The sequence below is a fragment of the Stegastes partitus genome, unplaced genomic scaffold (assembly GCF_000690725.1).
Source record: "Stegastes partitus isolate 25-593 unplaced genomic scaffold, Stegastes_partitus-1.0.2 Scaffold100, whole genome shotgun sequence".
NCBI lineage: Eukaryota > Metazoa > Chordata > Actinopteri > Pomacentridae > Stegastes > Stegastes partitus.
This window is the reverse complement of record NW_007577831.1, coordinates 775,970-786,633: the sequence shown is the minus strand read 5'-3', so window position 1 is coordinate 786,633 and position 10,664 is coordinate 775,970. Positions and strand designations below refer to the sequence as shown.

At 40.5% G+C, this 10,664-nt stretch overlaps 1 protein-coding gene across 1 annotated transcript in view; it reads left to right on the top strand.

Moving 5' to 3' along the window:
* Positions 1–10,664, top strand: part of kif1aa (kinesin family member 1Aa) — a 57,243-nt gene that overhangs the window by 14,289 nt on the left and 32,290 nt on the right. The window contains exons 3-16 of the mRNA XM_008277560.1: positions 2,367–2,440; positions 2,557–2,739; positions 2,853–2,918; positions 3,020–3,198; positions 4,564–4,675; positions 4,953–5,030; positions 5,204–5,269; positions 5,658–5,675; positions 5,791–5,869; positions 5,956–6,034; positions 6,319–6,461; positions 8,102–8,121; positions 8,971–8,977; positions 9,311–9,444. Of these exons, the coding sequence (XP_008275782.1) occupies positions 2,367–2,440; positions 2,557–2,739; positions 2,853–2,918; positions 3,020–3,198; positions 4,564–4,675; positions 4,953–5,030; positions 5,204–5,269; positions 5,658–5,675; positions 5,791–5,869; positions 5,956–6,034; positions 6,319–6,461; positions 8,102–8,121; positions 8,971–8,977; positions 9,311–9,444 (1,238 nt within the window). The remainder of the gene's footprint in view (positions 1–2,366; positions 2,441–2,556; positions 2,740–2,852; positions 2,919–3,019; positions 3,199–4,563; positions 4,676–4,952; positions 5,031–5,203; positions 5,270–5,657; positions 5,676–5,790; positions 5,870–5,955; positions 6,035–6,318; positions 6,462–8,101; positions 8,122–8,970; positions 8,978–9,310; positions 9,445–10,664) is intronic.

The following is a 10,664-nucleotide window of genomic DNA, read 5'->3' as shown; positions in this document are numbered from 1 at the left end:
AGCATGGATCCATCCTGCCTTGTTTCAACAATTCAGGCTGGTGGTGGTGGTGTAATGGTGTGGGGGATATTTTCTTGGCACACTTTGGGCCCCTTAGTACCAATTGAGCATCGTGTCAACGCCACAGCCTACTTGAGTATTGTTGCTGCCCATGTCCATCCCTTTATGACCACAGTGTGCCCATCTTCTGATGGCTACTTCCAGCAGGATAACACGCCATGTCATAAAGCGCGAATCATTTCAGACTGGTTTCTTGAACATGACAATGAGTTCACCGTACTCCAATGGCCTCCACAGTCACCAGATCTCAATCCAATAGAGCACCTTTGGGATGTGGTGGAACAGGAGATTCGCATCATGGATGTGCAGCTGACAAATCTGCAGCAACTGCGTGTTGCTATCATGTCAATATGGAGCAAAATCTCTGAGGAATGTTTCCAGTACCTTGTTGAATCTATGCCACGAAGGATTAAGGCAGTTCTGAAGGCAAAAGGGGGTCCAACCCGGTACTAGCAAGGTGTACCTAATAAAGTGGCTGGTGAGTGCAGCTGTCAATCTCTGACAACTGCAACTTCAGACACACCTGCTCTCAATCACCTCAGCTCCCTTTAAATACCAGTTCATTTCACCACACCCTGCCAGACCATAGACATTCAGCCCTCATGTTTCTGCCGGTCCCCGCTCTGTCTCTAGTCTGCATTCCCCCAGCCAGCTTTCTCCTGCCACCAGTTCCCACCCTGCTTCCTGCCTGGATTCCCCGAGCCTGTCTGCTCCCTCAGTTTTGTCCCCTTTTGTGAATATCCCCGTTTTGTTGATTTAGCTCAGTTGTCTGTTTTGTTTAGTTTTTATATTAGGATTACTTGGGTTTTCTTAGGTTTGTCTGGTTTTACCCCCTTTGTAATTCAGTTTGATTTTCCTATTCTGTTTTTCCCCCTCAGTTCAGTTTCCACACCTCAGTTTAAATTCAGTTTTTTATCCTTGTTTAATAAATCTTTTTGTACACCTCGCCTGCCTTCCTGATCTGTGTCCGCACCTGGGTTCCCTGTTACCCCACCGTGACAGTTATGCTATTCGTTGTTCAAATTCCTGCCATCTTCCTTGTTTGACAGTCACCCTTTCAATGGTATCTCATTATGCAATACTCCACATGTTTTAAATCTATCACACCATGAACATAGAACCAAGTTTGACTTAAAGTCTGTATTGCAAATCAAATACCAATATATATGTCAAAAAGAAAATGCAATTAGATGTGCCTTGCAAGTAACTGATATTTATTTGCAGTAAAAATAAACATTTGGTGTGAAAAGTTAGAATAACACAAAATTAGTTTAAAAGCCTATCTTATACATCCTTATTTAGAAGAGACCTCAACATTTATCTTTCAGTGATGATCAACTATTATTTGTGACACAGTGAGATCGTGCTGTGGGTGGGGCATTGCTCAAGACCGCACACTGATGACTACAAACATAGAGAAGCAGCTACATCAAAGCAAAACATTCCACAACATTCTGAATATGTTAAGAACTCACTAAGCACGGAACAGGTGGACACAATTGCACAACACACACAGGTTCAGGCAGAAAAGCAATTTTATTACAAGGCAGGGTTCGGTACACAGGTGATTAATCAGTGAGGCAGAAGTATCCAAAGACAAGAGGCAAAAAGGCAAGGTCAAAGGCAGAAACGAGGTCGTGCACAAAACAGACTACGACTTTGACTATGAAATGCTGGGACGAGGACCGTGAAGTACAACGAACTGGCAATTTGACTATGAGACACACAGGGTAAAATACAAGAGGTAATGAGGGAAGATGGGAAACAGGTGAGGGGAACAATCACGGAGCAGGTGTGATGAGATGGGGGAAGGGCGTGGGGGAAGTGAATCTAAAACAGAGACAACAGGTTAGTGATTAAAAAATAATACAGGAAAGACAAGACATAAAATGTGCAAACATAAAACGTAAACTTGACGGACATGACAGAATATCAGATCTGATAACTGGCTGTGCCAATAATCGGTCAGTCACTCTGCTCTTTGCACCTGATAAAACACAATGCATGTAAAGTATTTCAGTTGTTACCACTTTCACTTGGAGAGAGTGTTTATTGTTGTTTTCCAAAAAAACATGTCAATGGTTTTCTTCTAAAGTTTTACAGTTATACCACAAGCCACACTAAGAATTTTTAAAAATAGTTTTCTGGTCCCTAAATCCCAAAGATAAGTATTGGTACAGAAAGAAGAGGTGGCTAAACCCATCCAGCTCTATTAGCATAACATGACACCGACTGAGCTTGGATACAGTTTCACAGGGGTGGCTCTCAGCCTTATTCTGACCCGTGTTTCTTGTCCTGTCTTTCAGCCATCATCAACCCCAAGCAGGCCAAAGACAACAAGAGCTTCAACTTTGATTACTCCTACTGGTCCCACACTTCGGTAACTCTTTCTGCTCTCCTGCAGCTCAACACAACACACTGATACATGTACATGGATTTGCTATGTGCTGTTTAGGAGAAATTGTTAGGGCACTGATTATTGATCTCTGTCCACAGCCCGAGGATGTCAATTACGCCTCTCAGATGCGAGTGTACAAAGACATTGGAGAGGAGATGTTGCTACATGCCTTTGAAGGCTACAACGTCTGCATCTTTGCTTATGGTCAGACAGGCGCTGGCAAGTCCTACACCATGATGGGGAAACAGGATGTCAAGGATCAACAAGGAATCATCCCCTTGGTACAAACAGCTTTAGGATTACTTGACCAGTGAAGATAGTAAAAACAAACAAAAAAAAATATTCTCAATTTTTCCGAAACAGTTTCACAAGTAACATTATTTTATCCTTCCAGCTCTGTGAAGATCTTTTCACTAAGATCAATGATAACACAGACAACAGCATGTCTTACTCTGTAGAGGTAAGTGTGGCCGCCCTCTGTCTTCTTCCCTTTCCGTCTGTACAATAAACACAAACCTGTCACCTGTTGTACGTGTTGAAACTAATTATGAATTTGAACAGGTAAGCTACATGGAAATCTACTGTGAACGTGTTCGGGACTTGCTGAACCCCAAAAACAAAGGGAACCTGCGAGTGCGAGAACATCCTCTGATGGGGCCTTACGTGGAGGACCTGTCCAAGCTGGCTGTCACCTCCTACAACGACATCCAGGACCTGATGGACTCTGGCAACAAGGCCAGGTGATGGAAGCAGCCTGTCATTCTGTCACTTCACACCGTTGTCTAAGAAGGCCTCTTAAAGGGCCACTCCACTAAACTGACAGAGTATTGAGTGGCATAACTCAGCTATGCATGATGTTCTCTGTATCTCTGGAGAATCTCTGGTAATATAACCACTGGGTTCATTGGGTGAGTTATATTACAGTTCAGGAACTTTTTGATGAACAGTGTTTACACAGAACAGATAGGAGATAAGTATTGAAACAAAATAAAAATCTAAGTTGTAAAATATCTATATAGTATGTAGAGCTACTATGCCTTTTAATATTGGTAAGATTTTGGGAACCTATTGAAAAATGTTGCACATGTTGATTCCAGCTTTATTTTTTTTTTTTTCAATATTCAAAGAAATGCTCAATCTTTTTGATGACTCATAGCATTGCTACTTTGTTAAACTGCACAGAAGACATTTCTGAGATCCTACTGAATTGAGGGAAGTCACTTTAATCACTCTTGGAGTTGGAGCTACATAAAAGACTGAAACTCTTAATATTTTGGCAGTTACTTTTTCAATTTGAAGGGGGGCTGGAGCCTATCCCAGCTGACTTCGGGCAAAGGCAAAGGACACCCTGGACAGGTTGCCAGTCTATCACAGGGCTACACTTAGAGACAGACAACCAAGCACACTCACACCTACGGACAATTTAGAATCACCAGTTAACCTCAACATGTTTTTGGACTGTGGGAGGAAGCCGGAGAACCCGGAGAGAGCCCACTCTGCACGGAGAGAATATGCAAACTCCACGCAGAAAGATCCCGGGTGTCCTAACCGGGACACGAACTAGCGACCTTCTTGCTGCAAGGCAACTGTGCTCACCACCAAGCTACCTTGCAGCCCCGCAATCAACATATCACATCCTATAATACATCTAATGATATCACATCCAAATGTCCTAAACAGGTTAGTAAAATTAAATCAAATGAATTAAAAATAATAAAATTAACATTAACAATCTTTTAACATTCTTTTCTAACATTGGTGCCAGAGTGTCACATACTGTGCAGCTGAACATATGAATTGTGGTGATAAACACATACTCATTGTCGACTCATCTCAAAGGAGGAGATGTTGCAGTTTCTGGCCTTGAACAAGCAACCTTCCAATTATTAATTCACTTCTGTAACCTTTGGGAAACCTGCCTCCTATATATTATTTCCACTGTAATAAAGCAGCCTAGAAGTGACCCTGTTTTGCAGTAATACTCATGAATGTGTTTGTGCATTCAAGAAACGTCATTTTATACTTGAACCCCAGTAAACATGTCCTCCTTGTCAATCAAATGGGAAATAAACAAACGGATTAAACTTGATTTACTTTTTGTGCAGGACTGTGGCTGCCACCAACATGAACGAGACCAGCAGTCGCTCGCACGCTGTCTTTAACATCATATTCACTCAAAAACGTCACGATGCAGAGACAGACAACACGTCTGAGAAGGTAGAGAATTTTTGTCACACGCTGACTGAATTTATGTGGCATGGAGCTGCTTTCTCTGCTTATCTACACACTGACGGATGACGCTGATTTAAATCTTGACGTAAAGTGGAAATCAATGACAGGCTGAAGGTCATAATGATAAGGCCGCATTGTAAAGCTGTTTTTTAATGAAACCTGTGTCTGGGATAAAGATGAACACCTATAGATTTTTTCTTTATGGGCACTAATGTGTTGCATTTTATTCATCGAAGTCTGTTCATTTTGTGTACTGTTGCAGGTCAGCAAAATAAGTCTGGTGGATTTGGCTGGCAGTGAGAGAGCAGATTCTACTGGAGCCAAAGGGACCAGGCTGAAGGTAAAAACATTTTCCTCCACTGCCTTTAGAAAATTAGCAAAAAAAAAAAAACATGAAAACACATGTGCTTTCTGAATTGGGAAGCATTCCATGTCACTACATCTATATCACAGGAACCAATTAGTGTGTTTCCTTTCATTGTAAATCACTGTCTGTCTCATAATGTATCACAGGAAGGAGCAAACATCAACAAATCTCTAACCACGCTAGGGAAAGTCATCTCTGCTTTGGCAGAAGTGGTATGTATTTTTGTGTTTGTTGCACATTGTCGGGAAAAAAATCTTTTATGTTGACACATGTTTTGCACATTTCAAGTTGTTTACACGATGTACTATGTAATTTTGCACATTCTTAGGTAAATAACCTTTAACAAATAAATACATATATTTTAAACATGTTAAAATGTTTCTAGTACTTTTTACTTTTACGATTCCTTGGATTTACTACACTTGCTTTTCATTTGTCTATTGACTTGTAGCATTTGCTTTTTTAAAATCGTTTTAGCCTTCTTTAAATATTTCTTACGTTTCAGTGTTCACTGTTAAGCGCAAAAATCTACTGGGCAATAAAACTCATTCTGATTCTGATTCTGATTCTGGTGTTATTTTACTGTTTGCTTCCTTGTAGGACTCTGGGCCAAATAAGGTAATTGTACTGAATATATTAATCAGGGTTTTGGACTTTTTTCTTCACTACTTCTCTAACCTAAATGCAAATAAATGACTTTCATTGGATTTTCTTTTTTTATTATATTATACAGAATAAAAAGAAGAAGAAAGTGGAAAGCTTCATTCCTTACAGAGATTCAGTTTTGACTTGGCTCCTGAGAGAAAACTTGGGTATTTGTTTTTCTAACTAGTAATGTTAAATTAGGTCTACACAGCTGAATCCAAATCATTCAAATGTCCTTTCTGCTCTGTGTAAGGGGGAAACTCTCGGACTGCCATGGTTGCTGCCCTGAGTCCAGCTGACATCAACTACGACGAGACGCTCAGCACACTCAGGTAGAGAGCAGACAGTGCATTTTCTGCTGCATAGTTGTCCTCCCACACAGCTGATGAATGTGGCTCTGAAGGACACTGATGCCAGTGAAACCAAAGTGTTGCGTAATGTGTGTTTTCCTCAGTGGCTTGCATCAGTTTCACATTTCAAACACCCTTCATGAGTTGCAGCTGCATCTCCAGGCTGCAAAATTGTGGATAAACTCAGGGGAGTCATGAGTGTGTGTGTGTGTTTCCTCTCTCACCTGTGTCATTGTGCTCAATGATACCTTCCTTTGTGTCCTCAGGTATGCTGACCGTGCCAAACAGATTCGCTGTAACGCTGTCATTAATGAGGATCCCAACAACCGATTGGTGCGTGAGCTGAAAGAGGAGGTGTCTCGTCTGAAAGATCTCCTCTACGCCCAGGGCCTGGGCGACATCATTGAGAGTAAGGGATCATTAACTGTAGATTTATTTCAAATTCTTTGTGCTGGTTTTACACCTTTTTTTATAAGTATGCTCACTGTTCTCAGTGATACACTGTCAGCTTCAACTCAACCCACACAGCTCCCCTCACAAGCTTATATTCTCCCTCTGCTCACAAACATTGCATGTGTTGAGATGTTTTCAGATCGGCTGGGAGCAAAGTAATAACCAGAGCAACAAATCAATGTGAAGAAGTGAATGGAAATGAACAGACAAAGATTTCTTTTTCAACTCCAGTAGGACCAGAAGTCCTTACATGTTGAAGAGAAATGGTGTAGTTGCAGGCATTTAATTCTGGAGCAACCATATCAATCCAGCTAATATTAGATTACCACAAGTTAAAAAAAAACAAAACAAAACATCATTAGCTTTAGCTCCTGTCAGCTATGCAACAAGTAACGTTCTGAAATGTTTTCTTTTGTGTTCATTTAAAATTAAATGATCAATACTGGCAGTAAAACCCTATCTGCTCTATAAATATTGGTACTGTAACAGAAATCAACATACTGTAGGTCAAAGATCTACTTATACCAGGATGCAATCCCACTTTTACTGCTGTGGTTCACCTTGAAAGAGTCCATATTATGCATTATAGGTATTCCCCTTTCATTCACTGGGTTTATACTATTTAACAGCATTACCTTGCTTTTGTTGGGCCGGGTGACCAATCAGAGAGCACTTGGCTTTTCAGGAGGGGGGCCCTAAAAAGACAGAAGTTTAATCAGCACATTTTAGAAAGAGGGTGAGAAGAAGTGCTGCAGCAATGTGCAGTATGAGGAAAATAGTGTGTTTTTAGAACAATAAAGCATGTTAACATATTCTGATAAACCCCCAAAATAGAACCATATAAAAATATTTTCCTGAATGCACCTTTAAAGTTTTTTAAATATTGTTGTGGCAAGAGCAGTTAATTTGCCGGAGAAAGACATGATTAGGAATCAAAATTTCAGAGTTATGCATCATATGCTGAAAGCATATTATGATTATGTTGACTGCACCATTCAGATGTTTAGCAACTAATAAATGAACATGTTGTCTAAAGGTGTTGTGCTGTCTCTTTTCTCTCTCTCTCTCTCTCTCTCTCTCTCTCTCTCTCTCTCTCTCTCTCTCTGTCTCTGTCTCTCTCTCTCTCTCTCTCTCTCTCTCTCTCTCTTTGTCTCCTCTTCTCCCAGCATATCGAGCATCTGGTGCTGATATAGAGGGTTTGAAATGTGTGTTTTTTGCTCTTGCTTTTGCTCAGCAGCTTAGCATCATAGGCGCTTACTGTGACAGTAAATAGTAGCTTTTCAGGGTTCTCTGCAGCACCACGGCAAAGTTAGGAATTGATCATATTATTTGAGGTGATTGGTTTTCACTGAAATACAAGAAGCTAATGTTAATAGCATGTATGTTCAGGTTTTGTCATTTTGGCTTTTATCCTTCTTATGAGTCACGTTATGGTGCTGTAGAGATCTGCGTATGGCTTCACAGTTGTGGCATTGGTGCGACAGAGCTTAAATATTCATAAAGCAACAAAGCAGAGAAATATAATAAAGAAGCTTATGGATCATAATGGGATATGTTTCATTCCAACCTTTAATTTCCCAGTTGTAGAAAGTGTAGCCTCCCATTCCCCTGGCAGGGTCTGTCTGGTTCTACCGCCTCCTGTTGGCAGCCACGATGAGAAAGACGATGATGTAGCCTTCAGCCACAGAACAAGCACAATCACTTACATAATATTGAATCTTTGACGTCGTTGTCTCATTTGATGCCATAAATTTTTACTGTCTTTCCATAATACATGACTTCATTAGCATCAAAGGCAATATTATGTGATCCATCTTGGCGGGCGTAAGCCTGTCCAGATGGATGGGTGTGATACAGTTTGGCAATTTATTGCTCTGTGTTGCCATAGCAGCAGCTGTAGGGTTGTTCTTCATGGTGTGGAATGTATCATTGGCCTTTGAGGTGTCACAACAAAGATAAAGGAGATACAGAAAACTGCAAACATGATGTAAACTATTTTGAGTAGTAGCTTCATAAATGGAAAATGTATTAATTATGACTCAAAAATTTCGAATGAAGACTTCAAGACTAGTCAAACCAACCTACCACTGTGTCTCATTCTCTGCCAGAGAAATAGATTTCTGCTTTGACATGACTAATTCTAGCAAAGCACACTGCGCAGTAAATGCATCTTGCTGCTTTTAGATAATAATCTTAATTGGGAGTTCTGGCTTCCTACTGTTCTCTGCAGAAAATAAGAGCCTTTTACAAATGAGTCATTATGTCTCTACACATAGAACCGCCGAGCTTACGTAGTTTGTTTTTCATAAATAGCTGATGACAATGTTTTTTTCTTACCAAGATGCTTGATTGGAAATGAGCATCAGATTTCCTGACAAAGGGAGCTTTATATTTTATTGTTTTTGAATGATTCTGCACATGACGCTCTGCTTGACGTTTCATATATTAGCTGCATTTTCTTTGAGCCTCCTTGTGGCTGGATGGCCTCCTTGTTGCATCATTTAAGTTGATCTTCTCTGTGTGTGGCTTTCCGCTGGTGCTGCACTTGCTTCTACACTAGCAGTTCAGATTTCTCTCTGTGAGTTAAATTTGTTTCAAGCCACATATCTTTTTTTCTTTTCTATTTTCCCTTCTCTTCCTTTTCTGTCTGCATTTTCTCCGCTCTTTTACTCCCTATTATCGATTACCCCGACCCCACATCCCGTCCGCTCCCCATGCCCTGTCCCAACCCGACAGACCTATCCGATTACAAGAACAATAACAATAAAGGCCAAGCTGTGAATCAAAGGGATGATCTCTCCACAGTGACCAATGCCATGACTGGGATGAGTCCCTCTCCGTCTCTCTCAGCCTTGTCCAGCCGTGCCGGATCTATTGCCAGTCTGCACGACCGCATCATGTTCAGCCCGGGCAGCGAGGAGGCTATCGAGAGGCTGAAGGTGAGCGCTGGATAATCAGCACTTCATCTTCTCAAAGTCACACTCTGGTGTGTTTGTGCTGCATGTACATACTGGACCTTCTCAAGACCCATCAGATGCATATAGTCAGATTATATGTGGATAAATCTTCAGTGTCCATCACCAAGCATTTGCAGATATTCAGCTTTTTTGTTATTGTTTACGAATTAAATGAAAAAACCAAGACTAAATTGGCCTGTTAATACTTTTGGACTTTTTCACACATTCATTCTAAATAAAGACATACATCCCTAAAAGCAGATGAGTCTTATATTGATATCAAATCGTCCTCAGTTCAGGGTCAAACACTTAGAACAGGAGAAAGTCGCAGTTCAACCCAAAAATCACCTGGGATGTGTACAATGAATCAGAAATAATGGATCAGTGAAGTGTGTTGAGCCTAAAGCCAGAGATGAGTTTGTTGTTGCGCCTAAAGGTGAGAAACAACATGCATTTCGTTGGTGATGGAAAAAAAATAAATAATGACGTTTTTATTTTTGGGTCTGATTTGCTGCAAAGCCTGTTTTGCACTGCTGGTGTTACAGTTAAAAGGACACAGATTAGAATTTGGATTAGTCCATTGCTATGCCTTATTGTTGGTTTGATTCTGACTCAGCATGAGTTGCTTCATGTTGCTGCCATATGCTCCCCCCTCAACTGTCTTTCAATCAAATAAAGGCAACAATGGCAACAAAAAAGAAATGTTTTAAAAGAAGTAATTGACAGCAGGCAGTAAGAGTGCACCAAGTATTATAATGAATATATTAACTTGTACAATTAACAGTTTTTGACATCATTCCTCTCTGACATCACAAAAGTAAAAGCGCTTTTTACTGTAGTACAGTTTCATATTCTTTGCAGCTCTTCATTTATAACATGCTTGTCTTAACTAAAGTAAGCAGCACACAATCAGATGATTTTGACAGGAAAAGAGTCAAGTGACACATTCAACAGCCTCCTGCAAGGCATTGCAGAGAATGATTAAGTAAGAGTATGAGTAAGAAAATCTGACTTTACAAATAAAGTTAATAACCATCATGATACCGCTTGAAGGGCAATGCAAATGCGAAGAATTTTGCCAAATTTACCGTTTCAATGAAACGTTACTCAAACAAGAGAAAACTGTGCACTTGCTGGATACTATTACCAGCTACATCTGGTGCTCTACTCAGTACTTTACAGCAGCAGGTCAGTGGTTGCTA